The 19,786-nt window shown below is 42.2% G+C and overlaps 1 protein-coding gene across 3 annotated transcripts in view; it reads left to right on the forward strand.

Annotated features, from left to right (window-relative positions):
* Positions 1 to 2,237: 2,237 nt before the first annotated feature.
* LGR5 (leucine rich repeat containing G protein-coupled receptor 5) overlaps positions 2,238 to 19,786 on the forward strand; it is a 121,710-nt gene continuing 104,161 nt past the window's right edge. For all 3 annotated transcript variants that reach the window (XM_059082403.2, XM_067008309.1, XM_067008310.1), the window contains exon 1: positions 2,238 to 2,449. In XM_059082403.2, coding sequence (XP_058938386.1) covers positions 2,238 to 2,449 — 212 coding nt within the window. The remainder of the gene's footprint in view (positions 2,450 to 19,786) is intronic.

The raw sequence follows: 19,786 nt of genomic DNA on the forward strand, positions 1-19,786 counted from the left end.
AGCTATCACAATAAAGTTGGGAAAACAAAACATATCAGCATTCAAGAAAACTTTAGGGCTCAATTATGTGGTATTTATAACATACACTTTCAGTGAGATTCCTGGGATTCCTGTGCAGAGTCTGTGCTCCTCTTAGATTGCAAGCTCCATGAAGAGAGGTAACTTCCTTCCCTAGGTCACTGCTGTATCATGATTGTAGCTATCCTACAAAGATGTGTTGCTTGTGATTAATTAGACTATAGTTACAGGAGGTTTTACAGAAAGAGTAAGACTTGAACTGCTTACTTACAAAATAAGTAATACGGGGAAACGTTTTTTTAAAAAAGGGAAGGAAAATAGGTAATCGGTAGGCATTCTATAAATGTGGAAGGAATGGCTGGGAGAAGCAAGAATAACGTGAGAATAAGCAAAGGGATGGTAGTGGATGCGATGTGCAAAGGCACAAGTGAAGGACCAGGACAGAATTAGGCACTGCACTGATATCCAGAAATCAGGGTTAACTCACAGTTTTCAGAAGCCACTGTCAAATTTTCCAAAATCTCTGGGCTGCAGGATCTTTATTTGCAAAATGAAGAGGATGGAGTATATAAAGCTTAGGCACTTTCTCCTTCCATCCAGTCCAAAGAATCACAAGCTTGCTAATGATGGAATTCACCATAGAAAGGAGCATGTTCAGAATACTGATTTAGGTCCAGGAATCTATATATTTTTTAAAGTTCCACAGGTGGTTAGCCAGGTTTGGGGATCACTTCTTAAATGAAGGAGAGTAAATACACACAAAGAAAAAAATCTTCCCAACTGTAAAATTCAGAAATTTATATGGGAAACTCAGCAGGATGGAAGAAGATTAAGAGAGGCCTTAAAAGCCATAAGGGTTCTCCACCTTCATGAAATAAGGAGACATTGTGCCTGGAGTGAAAACTGTACATTTTTGTGAGTTGAAGTGGCAAGATTGGGCCTTAACTTCTTTCAGCCACTCACTCAGGTCTGCAGACGTCGACTTGCTCCTCACCAAGGCCTTTTCTCCAAGAAAGCCCTGAGTCCTTTTCCTCCTTCCTCCTGCGGGTTCCCTGCAGGACACTTTTGAAGAGTGTGAGAACACGCATTTTGCACTGGCAATGGTTCTCACACCTGGGTGGGACTGCACTTAGAAAATCTGAGGCACTTAGAAAACCTGGGACACTTCGGATGAAAAGGCCGCCGAACAAAAGCAAGCAAACACCCATCTATCTGTCTGTCCTGCATTGCTTTACTAAAGGTGACTGACTTCCAGAGGATCCTAAGTCACTTAAAAAAAAACCAGTCACTTCGACTTCTTACCCCGTGGATTAGACAGAATTGAAGTGCTTGCTCACGAGCTGTATTTACTTAGCGATTAGCCCAGCGTTTCGATTTTAGGGCAAAAGCGAGCCAGACAGGGCGGCTTGAGGTAAGGATCAAAAAGGCCACCCATCCTTCGCCTGGGGACGCCTGCCTCCTTACCCTGTTAGTGTAACTGTTTTTCTGGATTGAATTGTAGTCTTTTTTTTTTTTTTTTTAAGCACTCCATGTAGTCCCTCCATTATTTGAAGTGTTCTTAGAGGAAGCGTGCCGCATCCCTCGGCCCATGCGCGTCTGTCTGCGTCCCTCTGAAGCAGGTCCCTTTCGGCTCTCTGATCTGGGTCGCCAGGACGCGGGAGGGAGTGGGGGTGGGGATGGGGGGGTCCCCTGCCCCTCCTGAGGTGCTGAGCGCCGAAATCCGCGCCCTGGAGGCAAAGCTCGAGCGCTGAGAACTCGCCTGCACCTCGCGCCGCCAGCCTCCTCCAAGCCGCGGAGTCGGGAAAGGAGGGAGGGGGTCGGAGGAGGGAAAGTGGGGCCAGGCGGGGGGTGCCTGGGAAGCCGGGCTGCGCTGACGTCACTGGGCGCGCGATTCGGGCTGGAGCGCTTTAAAAAACGAGCGTGCGAGCGGAGATGCTGCTCCACACCGAGCAGGCCGCCTGCAGCAGCAGCGCGCACGGCCCCCGCAGCGGCTGCAGCCAGGGCCGCTCCCGAGGCCCGCGTGGCGGCAGGGGCACGGCCGGGCCCCGCAGCGCTTCTCCTCGGCGCCCCCGCCGGGGGCCAGGAGCGCTGCGCCCCGCGCTGTAGGCGCCCGCGGAGCCGCAGAAGCCCGCCGAGCTGCGCCTGGCGCGCCACCATCCGCCGCAAGCCCGACGCCGCCCTCCCGCCGCGCCCCGCTCGCGGCCCCCTGCCCGGGCACCATGGACACCTCCTCGGTCGGCTTGCTCCTGGCCTTGCCCGTCCTGCTCCAGCTGGCGGCCGGGGGCGGCTCGCCGAGGCCGGGCGCGCTGCTGCGGGGGTGCCCCGCGCACTGTCAGTGCGAGCCGGACGGCAGGATGCTGCTCAGGGTGGACTGCTCCGACATGGGGCTTTCGGAGCTGCCCTCCAACCTCAGTGTCTTCACCTCCTACCTGTAAGTGCGCCTCCACTCCGCTCCGGAAAGGGTGCAGAGGGAGGAAAGGAGGCGGGCCCTAGGCCAGGCTGGGGGCTCCTCGGCTCCCGCCTGCTCTGGAGGGGGCGGTGGAGTTTGCAAAGGGCGTCTTGGCCAGGCGTGTTTGGGCCCCTGGGAAATGCACGTGTCTCGGGGTAGCACGCCCGCACTTTCTGGGCCCGCAGAGAAGCGTCTTCAAGTGCAACCCGGGAAAGCGCTGGTGCGCTGCAGCTTTGCGGTCCAGCTCTAGGCAGGTCGCCGCGCGAATTCCTCCGACTGGAGGCATTTGCCTGCAGAGTGGACATTTGTGCCTCTGAGCCTGGAACCCAAGGGCAGGCTGCCCAGTTGTTCCCTGCCCCAACCTCCCCTCCTTGTCCTGTCGCGTTCCACGAAGAGATGGGATGTAAAAATTTCCCCAAAAGACAACTCCAACTCGTCCAGCTCCAAAGGAATTTACTCTACATCCCTTGCACAGCCGCGTGATGTTACCTTTTTCTTTTCTTTTCTTTTCTTTTCTTTCTCTCCCACCCCCCCCCCCCCTTTTTTAAATGAAGTGATTATAATGTGGCAACCACAAACCCGATAAGAGCTGCCAGAACGTTATCTTTACCTTTGGCTGCCCGAGCCGCCCTTTGAAGTGCCCGCGGCCACGGTGTAATCTTTAACCATCTCCTCCTCCCGGGGAGGAAAGGGAAGTGGGCTGAAGGCGGCGGGGCGGGTAAACAGCGGCGCAGACACCCAAGTGGAGACCTGAAGCTCTCTGTCACCCCTTGGGGATCCTCCCAGCCCGTCATCCCCCCACCACAGACTCCAAACCCCAACTGCGGAGACGAGGTAGCGGCTCATTTCATAATCTGGTCTCTGGAAAATCCAGGCCCGGAGGGTAACAGGTGGTCGGGTGGATGTGGTGACCCAGGAGGAACCCGATTCTTGGGAACCAAGGCGACAACTCTCCATCGCCCTGTGGAGAATTTGGGGCTCGCTTCCTTCGTGCAGAGAGACCAGGGGTCGGGACTACTCGGGAAAAGGGGCACTTGTGGTCACAAGGTTACACGTTTAGGTTTGAACTCGAGGCACTGCGGTGAGCCCACCCCAAACCCTGGCAATCCCAGTTTCGGCTTCTCTGATGTACCTTGGCAGGAGCGAGTTGGGATGTTTGTGAACTCGGTCTTTCCTCTGTTTAGTTGTTTTCTGGAGGGAAGAAACATGAAGAGGCTTGCACAACGCTTTACACTAGATAGTGATTCTTTTTCTAGAGACAGAGTGAGGAAGAAAAAAAAATTCTTTTTTACTTGCTTTGATTTTGCGTTGAAAGGGAGGGATTATCCTACTAGATTTTAGTGTTAGTAGATGGCAGTCCCTTCCTTACCTACCGTAAAACTATTTTGGCTGCTTTCCCTATCTGAAAAGTTTATAAAATTAATCTATTTCCCCACCAGGTTTCCCTTCAGTGGCACTTAATTGCATGGTGTAGTGATATTTTTACAGTGATGGAAATCTGCTCCCCTAAGTGATCATTCTCTAAGAATTCACATTTCCTCCTCCTAAACAACTATCTGTACTACGAAATTGTCTGTACTATTCATCTCCAGTCTCTGGGTTTAACTGCTAAACTCAGTGTTTCAAGAATCACGTATTCTCCTGTATCGTGAATTTCTGAGAGCGGTTGGCAGTTGCACTTAAGAGCCTAGAACTATTTTTCCCCATCACCCTGAAGAAACTGGCCATATACAAGGGAGTTGTGCAATCCCCCCAAACATTTACCTATTTAAATAATACACTTGTTAGCAAACTTGTTTAAGGATACAGAAAATAAATGTCACGACTTTTTTTCTCTCACTCGTTAGGCTTCTGTTACTAAAAGTTGGCATAAAATACTGCTTCAAATCATTTCCCACATACCTCAAATGCAGTTAACTGCATCCTCCATGTGCTGGGGAGATCTGACTGCCACTGTTCCCTATCTATCATTATGGATAGCCCCTTGGAGTTAAGATGCCATTACGAAGTTAATTGTCAGCTTTTTCTCGTGCTGTTTGATGACAGCCTGTATCCTGGCCTAAGGGGACATTTTCTCATTGTCCTATAAAATATTAAACTCAGAGTGTCTGTGAAAAGTGTCACAGTGAAATGTCAAATACTTGCATCTAATGGTTAACTTTTCAGGGAATATGAGTGCTAAATGTAGAAATCAGTCCTGAAGTAAATAACCAAACTGATGTTCTTCGTGATGGGCAATTTCAGAATTGGTCTCCTTATAGAGTACAAAATGCCAGAGGCCATCGGTTGCCCTACCTTGGTGGGTTGAAGGGTTTGAGGTTGGGGGGTTTGTTTTGACAACCTCAGGAACTCTGTGCCGACTTTAAGGGTAGATGGTGCCCTCTTTTGGTTACACCTAGAATTAAGTGACCATTTCTCCTTCACTTGTGCACTCACAACCTGAAAGAGAAATCTTTATTTACTCGTATTCAAATAAATAAGCATGTGTTTTACTGGTTGTATTATTTTAAGAGATAACTTCTTTTTGCCCTTAAATGGGAACATGAAGTTACAGCCCCGCTCCACTGGGGCCCAGTGGTAATGAAGCTTTGATGAGAAAGTTGTCGTGTGCAAAGACTGATGTGGGTGAAAGACCAGACTACTACTATCTTTTATTGTTTGTAATAAGTTACCACCATTTCTTTGAGTGAAAATGTTATCTCTTAATCTTCCTCCTCTCCCCAGAAAAGAACAAGCATTTCATTTTCTTCAGATTGATGGTGGCAAGTTCCAGCTGTACACGTTTGACAAATAGATTTGCCACAATCTGATAACTGGCTAGTCCAACTTGTAGGTAAAGAAAGTTTCTTCAATCTCTTCATAGAAGGTTAGAGCTGTTTATGTACAGCTTTAGAATCTTTCTTCCCCAGAAAAGCTAAGTCTTAAGCCAGTCCAAGCATTAACTCTCTTTTCTTACTGAACTGCATTCTCCAGTGGATCTGTAATTGGACCACTGAACAAACGTGATATAAACACTGGACATTTTCAATCTTAATCTTTCTCTCTATCTACCGCTCTCTCTCTCTCTCTCTCTCTCTCTCTCTCTCTGTTTCTCTCTTCCAGTGATTATGGGCTCTGATTTTACAACAGGTGCTGTTAAAGCTCACTCAGCAGAAAACAAGGAACACACCAGGGTTAAGACATAAGAGCAGACAATAATTATTTCCAACGTTTAGTACATCTCAACCTAGCAGTAGTGATCTGTCAGAAATAAAGTAGTGCTAGCATCTAATCTTATTATAGGTAAGTTATTTTAATGCATCAAATGTGGACATTTTTGCTAATAGGGTCTTAAAAGTAAGCTCCCTATACTACTTTGATGTATCTTTCATCCAGTTAGTGTGGCATGCAAATAGAAAACTAAATCCTAATGAACATCTTAATATAGTAAATATACTTTTCTTTATTGATCTAGAACAGCCATTTTATTTTTAAATGAAAACTGAGTTTTTCCCTGCTATTGCTTAAAGACATGAACACTTCATCCACAGGCAAACTTATGTCACATAAACTAAAGGAACCAAGAGAAAGATTTGTTTTTAATGTAGCTTGGTTACTTTTCCATATGTAGCTTTATAACAAAATTTAATTTTACACATAACTGGTAAAACTAGTTTGAATTTAGAAAAACCAATCAAAAATCTCAATTATAACTAATTAAGTATGCCCTGGTGTCATACATGTGTTCTAAGCATTTAAGATACGCTTTCAAAATTAAAGAAACTTTTCAGACTCTTCCTTGAAAATTATTTAATATATTTCTACTTCCCTTCAAGCAAAGAAAACTATTTTAAATGAAGGAAAATTTTTTACTTTAGAGATGGTTACAAAAGCCTTCATTGTTACAACAGTCTTGAAATTTAGGTCAGTTGCAAAATTCATAGTTTGCTCTACAACCTACTTGCAAAATTCGTTAAAAATATAATGATATCAGTGACTTTTCTGCGTTTTAATGAAGTTCTTTCTTCTTCTTCAGGATGCCCAGGTTTTCTTAGTAGTGTTTTTGTTATGGGGGCCATTATTGAAACTAATTGACTGAGTTAGTCTGAGTGATTTCTTGTTTAAGTAGTGGCTCTGATTCAAACAATTTTGTGGTGTAGATTTAGAATAAATATTTTACTGAATATGTTCAGCATGTGCATGGCAAAGTTTTTGTGACATTAATGCATTTTTACATATAGTAAGCATGGTCCTCAATCAGATCGTCCATCTTTTTTCCCTTTACACATTTTCTTTGAAGTAAAGGCAGAGTTCTGATCTGCAACGAAAGGTGGCAGTCACAAATGAGTTAGAAGATTGGAATAAAAAAATAACCTTTGTAATTAAATAAAATTATACTTTAATAATGAAACCATTCCCACTTGGATCTGCTTTAAAAAGTTCAGAAGCACAAAACTAGTCTATAATTTCTCAAAGTCAAGTTTTTAACTGAACTGTTTGTTTTTAATTTCCAAAACATGTAATTGTCAAAAGCATAGACATAATAACCAAGTAAACAATTAACTATCATAAAATTAAAGACATTGTGGAATATTTATAGGTTTACAACGGATACCTAATATCTACTTACCTTAATAAAGCATTTTTTATATTTCTTCTATTGAATGTATACATTTAAGTCATTTTAGCTATAAATTTAAGTATGTTTCCACTTAAACCAAATCATATGCCATAATATAGAAATGCAAAACAGTAGTGAGTGCTGCACTAAGCAATTTTGTGAAGTAATTCTTTTGGTTTTGTTCAGTTATTTATATAAATTTAGAATAATGCTAAATGGCACATTTCCTTGTAAACACCCGCAAGTGGATATTTCTGGTAAATTGAATTCTTCATGAGAAGGCAAATTCCTTCCTATGAGATTCAACCTCCTCACTCCTGGTGCAGTGTTTGCCTTTATACAGTCTCATTTTGTAGTAGAAAAATGAATCAGACTGGCGTTAGAGCCACCACTGACATATTACTTACCAAGCTGATAATTTAGTCCTATTGCTATTTTTGATGTATCTTAGGATTTCATTTGTTAAACTACCCATGAGTTCCAACCTACTACAACTCTTTTATTCCCAGATCTGTCAGCTTCGATATACAGTTTTATTCAGTCATTATAGACGCCAACTACATGCTCAGTTTCACCCATGGAACTCCTTAGCTATGGGAAAAGGAGACATTGCATAGGATGTGTGGTGGAATTTTTTATAAAAATTTTCATAATTCAAAATTAATTTGGTTCTCCATAGGTGACATGGTAGGAAGCAGGTTCATTCTTGAAATCTCTGGCATTTTCTCCCACCTCTTCAAGTTAATTTTTTTTTTTTTTACACTGATTGAGCCCAGTGGAAATGCCTTATTTGAAAGTGGTAGGTAGAAGAACGTTGATCATTTGATTTCACAATATGGAATAATGTTATCTAGTAGTAATGCTTAAAGACGGTTAACAGGGTGTTCAAATTATTAGGTTAACTTTTTTTTCCTTTTTTTGATTAAAAAAGTCTTTAATTTTAATTGAGCTATAATTGACGTATAACATTAGTGTCAGGTGTACGCATAAAGATACAATATTTGTATCGGAAATGATAGCCACGATAAGTCTAGTTAACATCCATTAACCACACATTGGGTTAACTATTTTTAAAATGCTTCGTAAGCAGGAGTCCTTCCTCATACCCTCATTCTCAGTGTTTAAATCTGGGATTAGAAAAGCTGGAATTTACTTTAAAAGTATGCAAAAGAACCAACCATTGTCCATGAAACCATCTTCCTTAAAAATCAGATGGAATAATTCTTCAGGAGGTAATGATGGGCTGTCTTTCCTTCAGGGTTTATCTTCCTCACTAGAATGTGAGCTCCTCCAGGCTAGGAAATTTTCAACTTTATTTCCCAAGTGCCCACACCAGTGTCTGGCACTTAAGAGATATTCAGTAAATACTTGTAATGTTGAATTGAATAGAATTGGCTAAACCAGCTGCTGAAATCCCAGTGGCTAAAAGAGCCCAGAGAAAGACAGATGCGAACTACTTGTCTGCAAGTAAGAGAACACAAGGCTACTGGTATCCCACAATTATGGCTCATCCCCATTGGAAATGCAATTAAATTGTATTGTGCTTAAATGATGCGTGAGTTGTTTAACAAACACACCAGAATTTACATGTCTAAATTCCTTTATTATTGTAATGACACTAATTATAACAGCTGACGTTTATACTGTTCTTGCTGAGTGCCAGGCATTATGCTGCTACTTTACTCAACCCCACGTCCCACAACAACCTTTTGACACAGGTACTATTATCATCCCTATCTTGGGGGGCCTGTTAGCTTATTGCAAGTCTATTTCCATTGCTCAAAATGTTTGGGGGGGGCCTCTTTGAAATTATCTTCAGGGCCAGTTTACCAGAAACACAAGAAAACCAGCCTTCTAATGTGTAGCTATGCCTCAGTGATTGTAATTGGTGCTGAAATACTTCTTCTTAGGAACACAGTTTATGAAGCCCTAATACCACAAATATTTCTTCAAGGAATCCTGGGAAATGCAATTTTTAGTTTTCAGTAAAATGAGAATAATATTATATAGCTTAGGGCCAGTCTTTTAAGTTTAGTAGATACCTTTTAATATATCCATTTTCTTAGTACCACAAAAACTATTTCTCTTGTCTACAAGTCGAAGATAAATTGTGGTAGTGCCCAAGTATTATAAAGAGTGATCAGTTGGCTAATAACTTTCAAGTTAAAAATGAAACTTCTTTTTTTTTCTATGACCAGATCTAGGTGTCAAATAAAGTAGCTGAATTCTTTGGAACTATTTGTCAATTCAGAGAGACATGAACTTTCTTAATAGGCCAATTTTATTTAAGTTTGTATTTACCTTTAAAACTGATGAGATAAGATGAATTGACACATCATTTATTTGATTCAGAATGGAGAATTATTTCAAAGTTTTATCTACTTATCGATCACTCTGTGAGCTCTGCACAGTTTAACAATTAAGCCAGTGATACAGACTTCTGTGTAAATAAGAAATCTGGATAAGTCAGAGAAAAGTCCCTTCCTTCAAACAAAGAAGAACTTTTCCTGAACTATCCATTTAGTTTCTTCAGTCCTTCAGTTCATTTGCTGCTGTAAACCTATGTTAGTCGTTTATTGTATTACAAAGTCGACATGAGAAATCAATAGCTGACCAATTAATTATAAAGCATATTCAATGTGAAGAACGCCTCCTCAAGGAAGAACTGATGTTTAGAAAATTTAGGTTACATTGGGGTATAATCTCTAAAAGCTCTTACAACAGTACACTCAACTGTAGTTTTCTGTGAACATTAATAATTTAAAATTATAGCAGATACAAACTATTCAATACTACATATAAAATAGATAAACAACAAGGTCCTACTGTATAGCACAGGGAATTATATTCAGTATCTTGTAATAAACCATAATGGAAAAGAATATGAAAAGGAATATATATGTAAAAAAATTTTTCAGCAATCCGTAATTTTCAAGTGTCTCATTTTTAACATATGCACATTTTTTTCCATTTTCATTTTGCCCTTCTTGGCTTCAGAAGGAGTTTGATTTCATCTCCTAACGAAGACTTGTGATGGTCCAGGGGAAAGAAAGCCATCTCTCATGCACACACTGGCACACACACAGCAGCACACGAATAAGAAACAGTTTCCTTTGTGCCACTTGCTCGGTGGAAATGATACATAACATTGACATGGCATGGCAGTGGAGAGCCAACCCTTTTAAGGAGAGACACTGAAGACACTTCACTGGCTGTGAAGGCACCTTCAGTTAGCTTCAGAAGCTGAAATGCAGAAGACAATTGTTCTGGCAAAATGGGAGCCCAGCTCCAGCTGGGAACGCGTGCACCGAGCTGACCTTCCTCATCAGCCTGCCAGCTGAGATTAAGCTTTCCTCAAGTGGTCCCTTGTTAGCCTAGCCTTTTCCCCAGTGTTGCTCATCTTTCACAACTGGAAGCCAAGTGTTTCAAACTGTTACTCAATTTTGCAGCCAAATTCCTTTATTTCCTCCTTCCACCTCCTTTTCTGCCTCTCTCTCTCTATCTCTGTCTGTCTGTCTCTCTGTCTCTCTCTCTGTCTCTCTCTCTCTCTCTCTCTCTCTCACACACACACACACACACACACCACACACACACAGTGATTACTAACCTTACATGCACGCCTTCCTTTCCAAAGTCCACACTAAGAAGAGAATCTAAGAATTTTTGTGTTTCGCTAAAAAACTAGTAAACACTCTTGTGCTCCTTTTTTTCTTGAAACCTTGATCAAGTAGAACAGGGACCTCTACAAAAGATGTCTCTTTGCAAAAATAACCTTGCTTTGATCAAAAAAGCCACAGAACTGTACTTCTCGGGAAAGTAGAAAACCACACATGATCTCAAGTGGAAAAAATATAAAGAATTTGCTGAATTTTTAACCTTAGCACGTAACAAAGTTATTATTTTAAAGTTGGTTGGTTAATGTGGGCTGTGTTAGAGCTTTCATTTGTGTTGTGTTTGGGTTTACCCAGTGTTATTTTAATGAGCTTATTGGTTCGACACACAAAATACCACATGGCGCTTGAAGTTTTTAGGTTATAAATTTTCTTGTGAGGCAGTTATTTGAAGGAACTCTTGTTACATAATCAATTGGTCTTTAAATCTATCAGCACAAAAATAACCTTTCACTTTTTGTATACATATATGGTGAAGATTATTTGATTATAAAAATTTCCATGGAAGGAGCTACATTCCTTAATCATCTATTATGTGTATATATTAAGATGATCACAATAAACATTTACTTCACAATGTCTGTTGAATGAATCTACAGAATGAGTTTGGAGTCTCCTAGTAAAGTCTGAAATAAGAAATCTTCCTCTTTATTTTCTCTTCATACTTCTTGTCCTGAAGGGACCCTTAGGAGACCTGCTTGCATTTAGCCATAGATGTACTCTACAATTAGTAGTGTTGTCTGCCCAATAGAGTAAAGCCTAGAAAAATATGGCAAGAGAGATGGAAAGGGTGTGTGGAAATCTGCCACCCAGGAAATAGCACAGGCAGAACAGAGAGACGGTGAGACCTCCGCTAGGCATTCAGCCCCGGTTGGCACATTTCTCCTGAGTCTCTCCTTATCCTTCTCCATCCCTCTCTTCCAGATGGTATCAGAGGAGGACTGGAAGGAAGCATTTTCCTTATCTCAGACACTCTACCCCCCCAGGGCTTCAATCTACAAGACGAAGGGAAGTTTAGAAAGAAGAGTCTTGGGGATTAAAGTTATCAACTCTTAAGTGCACTGAAATCGGGGTCTTTGATTTTAACTTGGGGAAGCCACCATCCCTGTGGTGGGAGACCTGAACTCACTGAAGCCCCCATCCTCCAGCAGCTGTTATTCTCCGGGGCTCAGTGCAGTGGAGTACAGGAGGAAGTTCAAGATCTTTTTTCATTGAGTCTTCAAGCTCGGGTAGCAAAAGGAAATCCTAGTTAAACCAGATTCTCCCAGGGTGTAAGCCTATCTCATTTGAAGATCTCAGAAGTTTTAGCAGCATGATTAACTGAGAGCAAGGATCCACCTTCCAACTTAACAGCTGTTGGCTTGAGCATAAAGTCCGCTGCCCCAGGGTCTTGTAATCGTGAGAAGTGTTAGGTGGATATGGTCTGGTCCTGAATGACTATTACAGAGTAATTTGAAGCCCCCTTTGCCTTAGCTCTAGAAACTCCTCAGAACATAGTGAATTTTATAATGGGAAGAGAAAGGCTAATTTTGGTAGATTTATGTTAATTACAGTAAAACCAATTCAGAGCTCGCACTAATAGCTAACTACATGTAGAATAAGCTCTACTGTAAAGAACTAAAAGGATAATCTTTTATCCACAAATTACCAGAATGACTAAGCTGTATACCTAAGGTCACATTACACAGTGCAAAACTGAAATTTAATCATGATTGCTAGAGCATTACCCTAATTGTGCAAATAAGTGGAATTAAAATCACTTAGATGGGTTGCAGAGGTTTTTGATGAGTCAAAAGCTCTGTCTACCCATAGGCTTTAGAATAGAAAAGACCTTGGAGATGACCTAATCCAACACCTTCATTTTCACAGACGATGAAATTCATGCTTATAAGAGGTAAACAACATACCCCAAAATCACATAACTGGCAAGGATGGAATTGGAACCCAAGTCTCCCCAAAACCCCGGTTGAACACTCCTTTCCACCTTTTTGCTCCAATGCCAGATACTCAAGTGAATTCTAAAACTCCCAGTTACTTTCCTAGATGTTACCAAGTATCCTGTTGCTTATGCATATTATATGTTCATATCTAAGTATGTGCCTGAATCTCAACCTGATAAGATTTTGGCCCACTGTAGATACAGACAAAGTGTCTCTGTATCACCTAAAAAAAATCTGTAAGGCAGAAAGAAGCAATCAGATTTCATTTGAGGAATGAATAATTAACTTCCCAAATTTCAGTTCATAGTCTTTAAACATGTCTTTACTGTAATTTAAATTTCACTTGGGACTTTAATTTGACCAAATTCAGGTAGCCTTCTTGTCTCTTGTGTCTGTTCCCTTTCTCCCCTAGCACTGAAATTGCATTAATTCTGGCTCTCCTCCCTTTTTGCCTGGATAACTGTGGCAGTCTCCTATCTTGGTTTGCATAGACCCCCAAGACACACACACTCCCTGCCACCCCATGAGTTTGTCCAGGATGAAATTCTGCTCACGTCTCCCCTACATTCAATCCTTCAGTGGTTTCCTGTGGCTTTCACGGTAGAGTTTAACTCCTTAGTTTAACCCACAAAATCAACTTGTCTTGCCTTATCCCTCACTCGCAAACCCTGTTGCCAATCCCCCCTCCCCAACCCCCCACGTTCTCTCCTCTCTAGTCATATCAAACCACATCCTGCAGTTTCCATGTCTCAGGCCTCCCCGGGTGTTCACATGTGTTGGTCTCTGCCTGGAATGCCTTTCTTCTTTTTCATCTTTCCAACTTCTATGAGTCTTTCCATACTCAGTTCAGACATCACCTCCTCCAGAAAGCTTTCTGTGACCCACCATTTTCGAAACCTGTCGGATGCTCCCACATCGTCCTGAGCCCAGACTGACCCAGCACTCACCACCTGTGATCACCATACTTGATCTGCTTGTCTGTTTTCACTACTGGACTCTATACTCCCCTTGAATTGTAGATTTTCCTGGACCAAAGAAGAAAGGAGTCTCACTGGATTAGAACACAAAATCCCTAGGTACCAATCATGGTTTTCATTTTCTGTACTTTATGATGCTTTGCTATCTTGGGGCCTTGCTTACCCAGGAGGGACTGCCTCGCCCAGGGCTATCCCTGGAGATAGCAACGACTCCCCCCTGCAAGTGCCCCTTTCATGTGCAAACCAAGCAACCCAAAACCCACACCCCCAACCTCCTTCTTTATCGGGCTCTTGCAGGACTCTTACACTGCTAGGTCAATATTTCCTGCCCTAATCACCCCAGGGCCAGGTACCAGATATCTCGGGGCAACACCTACACCCGGAGCCTGATGACATTATTCGAACTAGCCAATTCTAAGTCTGCTTGTCACGCCCATTCCTTCCCATGGAAACCACAGTAAAGGCTCTTGAGCCTGTTTTCTTCCCTCTCCTTCTCCTACCCACCATGTGGTCCTGCATGGCTGGATGTGCCCCCCTGCTGTTGGCAACTGTGAATGACAAACCATCTTTTCACTAGCAGTCATCTTGTGCTCTATAGGCAATACTATACCTGAATAACTTTAACACCTACATCTTCAAACACCCTTTGCCCCTGCACGCCTGTGCCCGGGCAACTTCAAAAGCCGTTATGGCCAGGGCACACTTAAGGGACAGTCAACACCATTTTCCCTCTCTAGGGGACACTCCCTGTTCCCCTAAACTCTACATAAGACCCGCACATCATCCACGCCTAAGATACAAGGTGCCACCAAATGTATAACAGAGAGTGAGATAAGCTGATAGAATCTCCGGTATAATCTTATAATGTGGTGACCAAGAGGCCCTTCCCTCTGAACTTGGCAGACTGCATTGTTTGTAAACTCCCGAAACAGAAGAAAAAAAAAAAAAATCAAAAGGTGCTTTTTAACAGTTCTACCCCTAATTTCTCACTTGAGTCTCATAACATAGTTATGAGTACCCCTATTTCAGAAATGAGAACATCTTTTGACAAGCTCACAACCCAGTCTTGAAAAACCTTAGCAGGTTACTCCACATCTCAGTTTTCTCATCAGTAAAATGGCAATAATAATGACATTTACCTCACTGGATTGTTGTGGAGATTGGTAAGATAACGTATGTAAAGAACTTTGCATAGTACCTCATATATGGAGCATGCATGAAATGTTAAATGTTATTGGTTTTGTCAGCCATGGTGTTACAGTTGTTACAACACTAAACCCATGTTTTTCAAATACACAGCATTGCCTCTTGTTATCCCCCCAAAAGAGTTAAATCAATTGCCTTAAAAGTTAACAAGTGTAGGGCTTCCCTGGTGGCGCAGTGGTTGAGAGTCCGCCTGCCGATGCAGGGGTCGCGGGTTCGTGCCCCAGTCCGGGAAGATCCCACATGCCGCGGAGCAGCTAGGCCCGTGAGCCATGGCCACTGAGCCTGCGCGTCCGGAGCCTGTGCTCCATGACGGAGAGGCCACAACAATGAGAGGCCCGCGTACTGCAAAAAAAAAAAAAAAAAAAAAAAAAAAAAAAAGTTTACAAGTGTAGATGCAATTTTCATTAAACAAGATTTTTTAATGTTAAAAATGAGGGGAGAACAAGATGCCTACTAGGTACAAGAGTAGGGGAGGGAAGAAGGGGAAGTTTGAAGTGAGTAAGGCATCACCCAGTACCTGTTCAAGTAAAACAAGTTTAGCCTTCATCTCTGATCCTCAGTAGCAAACAGATAAAAGGTTCTGTGTATTGAATGAAGTTCCACATTTTCCCGCGTGTGTATCGCATTGTGTAGACACTGCACACATCTCCAGGGTGGCTGACACTGCGTGAGGGCTTTGGTCACAGATTGTGGGCTGGTGGTCCAATGTCAGGAGTACACACTCCTCAGACATGATCTCATGAATGGCCCACAATCTGTGGTCCTGGGCTTGAATTGTTTTTATCCTCTCATTTTCCATCTTACCCATCCCCACGATTTTTCCTGAGTACGTGGGGGAAATTCAGTTTGGTAACTTCTTGGGCTCTTAGAAGCTTCCATCTCAGCAGTTGACTTGCTATAGCAGCAGGCGAGAAATGATGGATTTAGGGGGACTAAGAGGGAGATAGGGAACCCAACCTTTCCTCAGAGCCAAAGATGCACTCGGGGAAAAAAAAAAAAGAAAATTTCAACAAAATAAAAATGTGGTGTTTTTTTAATATTAACCACTGAAAAAATAATTATACTCTAAGGAAAAGAAATGATTTAAGGAATAGGCTTATGTCTATCTGAAAATGCATTCAAAGGAGTTGAACTTTCATGAGGAATTTCAGTAGCTGTTTTCAGTAAATAAGCAGTTGGTTCTATGCAATTACAGGAAGGATGTTTGCAGTCAGTGATGACATTGAGGCTAAGATTATTTCCTGGGGAATCACAGATGCCAGTGACTTGAATCTGGGAGTGGGCGTGGGATTCAAAGTTAAATAGGAGGTCAGAGTACCACTAGGCTTATATTTAAGCACGAGGCCTCTGGAATTAGGTCCAGTGGACCCCCAGCAGAGAGGGGAGATGCGTGGGTGGTTATTGGACTGGACAGTCTTTTAACTCTGCTGGAAAAGCCCGTGTCAACCATCTCTACAGATTGTCGGCACCCCTCTGCAGAAGAAGCAAGCTGCTTTACCCATGACCAACAAAATCAAGAGAGCAGGTCTGAAAAGGACAAGGGAAATCTCCCCCATAGGAACACTTTTCTCTCTTACTGAATGTGAAAAGATGATTCTGGAATTCTCAAGTGCCTACTGAATTACTAAAGTAGGAAGCTGATCTATTTTGCAGCCCTAAAGCCAGAATTAAAGAAACTTTCAGACAGACATTCTGTGTTATCCAGCAGCACAGACTGGAGAAATGGGATCTATCAGCCTGGCTTTAGAAAGCAGTCTAGGTGCTTCCCTGGTGGCGCAGTGGTTGAGAGTCCGCCTGCCGATGCAGAGGACGCGGGTTCGTGCCCCGGTCCGGGAGGATCCCACGTGCAGCGGAGCAGCTGGGCCCGTGAGCCATGGCCGCTGAGCCTGTGCGTCCGGAGCCTGTGCTCCGCAACGGGAGAGGCCACGACGGTGAGAGGCCCGCGTACCGAAAAAAAAAAAAAAAAAAAAAAAAAAAAGAAAGCAGTCTAAATAATCACTAAACCAAGGGAGATCGAAGGCAGCAAAAGTTGAACAACTTCAAATGAAGAGTCAGAAGGGTCTGTCTCTCAGGCAAAGCAAAGTTCTTTAGGTGGAAGGAGAGTCAAAGGAAAGTGACTGTCCCGAGGAGACTGTGACATATAAGGAAGGGATTTCAAAAGTGTCAAGAGAGACTCGAAGGTGAGGTGAACGGAAGGATCAAAAGCAAAGTGAGGCTAGGGGACAAGCTGTCAAGTGTGGCACAGACCCTGGCTACCATCTCTGCTGTGGGCTTGGCTCACCCAAAGGATAGAGTTCAGTCCTTCAAAGATCTACACACACACACACACACACACACACACACACACACACACACACACATCTCTGCATTTGCACAATGGAAACTCCTTTTGGAAACAACCTCAAAATTCCGAAATACATGTATCTACTATATCTACAAGGCAACTGGCACACTGCTAGGAGCTGGGAAATCATTACTATTCTGGTGCAGCAAAACCAAAGAAAACCAAAACATGCAAAGGAGCAGTGCTCTAGATTAGAAGTCTAGATCCACGGTTCTCAAGCTTGTCAGAATCTCAGGTCCATTTGAGACCTACTGTGAACCATCTCCAGGCCCAGATCACACACCAAACCAACTAAATCAGAACCTCTGGGAGAAGAAGCTAGGCATCAGAATGGTTTTTCACTCCCCAAGGCAAATGCAATGTGCAGTCAAGTTTTGAGAACCCCTGAACTAGGTCTAGCTAGCTATCCCACTGATATCAGCCGTAGACTCTCCGTAGATGCAGAGCCTCCCTGCCTCAATTTCACATCTGTAAAGTAAGAGAGGTGAGCACATGCTCTGAGATAGTTCCTAAATGGATCATTCTATGAATCCATCAGCTTGACATGTGTGGGTATTGTCCTAGGGCAGGTGTGGCAGGATTGTAGAAAATGGGAGGTTTCCACACACCCACAGTCAAACCCATTTTGTGCAGCAATTCTGGGAGCATTGTTTACCCTCCTGCAGTGAGCGTTACTTAAAATGACTTTATTTGTTTTACAGTTTAGAGGGCCTCTGTAGGTAGCCTCAGGAGCCCATTCATTTCATTAACATTAAATCAACAAGCAGACCTTCTTTCTGCCTCTCTCAAGCAGGATTAATGGATTTTGGCATGATTTGTGCATCTAGCAGCAAAACCTCGTGCTGAGAAAGCTAGCAGGCTTGACTAATTCCCAGCAGTGCTAACTTCATAAACTTACTTTAAGCTTTTAACTTTGACTGAAGATTAAAGGTAATGACTTCACGCTGTTACATTTGAATGCATGATACTCAAGATGCATTAAAGAAACTATACAACATGACAAACTATTTGATAAATTAACATTATATATGTTTGCATGCGTGTGTATATGCATAAATATATGGTTTATATGCTTATGAAAATACTCAATTTTGTGATGTAAGAAATGGATCCTCTAAAACACTGAGATTCACCTAATAAGTAATCATTACACTAAATATGGTATTGACAGATGCATATATAAAGTGTAAGCATGAGAACCTATAGTCTGAATATTGTAAATATGCTAATAGGAGGCCCAGTGTTGTGTGAAGCTGTAACATGATGGGCTGTTGAATATGAATAATTTTCTAAAAAGCAAAATGATTCTACTCTCTGAGACCAGTTAACACCTACAAAGAATCCTCCATATCACCATGCTAACCCTTTTTTCTTCCAGACAGTCTTAAATTAAATTCAAAATTCAGAGAAGTCTGCATGAAGAAGAGAGAGAGAAAAGGGAAAAATACAATATTTCCAGCCCATCTGACAAGACTACATAAAAAGCTTTTGATCAAAGGGTCTTAAGTACACTTTACTGGTGTGACAAACAACATTTTTATCCCTTTATTAGATTTATTTTCTTCTGAAAACGGCAGTGACCAGGGTATGGTTTGTGAAAGAAAGCTGGCAGGGTTGTGTTCTTTGATTCCTAATTAACACCTTCAGTCTCAAAAGAGAACCAACAGAAATACCATAAAATGTTGCAGCTGCATTGTGATTCCGCTTGGTTGGTTTGCTAAAAGTCGGCTGGGCATTGGCAGCTGCAATAAAGAGAAAGCTCAATGGATGTTTTGTATTGTGCCCACTGAAGTGAAAGAAGGCAACCATTTTAATTTTCAAATGGGCAGCTGCAGAGGGAGGTTTAAATGGAGCTAAATACAAGATTTACTGTTAATTTATAGTAAATAAACAAAGAAAATAAAACCTAACTTTCAAGTTTTTATGGTCACATAGAAATTTTAGTGAGAAATTATGAAGGACAATAATTTGGGAGCCTTTTAGCTACTGATTGGAGGAATTTGGCAGCAAGGAATCATATTCATTATTAAAATCAAAATAGGCTTTTGGAAAGAGCTGAGTAAGCCAAAGCTTTAGAAATTGACATTTCCACTTTGAGAGGTAAAGGTCTATCTTTCTGGGCTTTGGTAATATAACTCCCTCATCCCACTTTATTGAAACCCTAAAATTCATTCAGATCAGAATTGAGTAAGATTCCCTACACACACAGCCCCACCTCACTTTTTTTAAGAGCATGGAGTTGAATTTTGCCTTGAGTAGGGGAATAAAGAAGGCATTTAACTCTGGTCAGATAAATCTCACTCACATTCAAAAATGCAATTAAGGAAATATGTAAATCTAGATGTTTCATCAAATGCTAGCTAAGGGGTGACTAGTTCTTTTCCAACACAATGACTGAACTAAAGAACTTTAGTGTGTGTGTAAGAACCATTGTCCAAGCTGCAGTCCCTGTTGGAAACAGAGTCCGGCCTGGCCGTGGGAAATACCTACATATTTGACACAGGCCTTATTTCTGAGAGAAAGGGGATGGGAGAGAAAGTATGGCGATTTTACTGTTGCATTCTAATCAGCCATGATCTGC

Source organism: Kogia breviceps, chromosome 12, assembly GCF_026419965.1.
Source record: "Kogia breviceps isolate mKogBre1 chromosome 12, mKogBre1 haplotype 1, whole genome shotgun sequence".
Lineage (NCBI taxonomy): Eukaryota > Metazoa > Chordata > Mammalia > Artiodactyla > Physeteridae > Kogia > Kogia breviceps.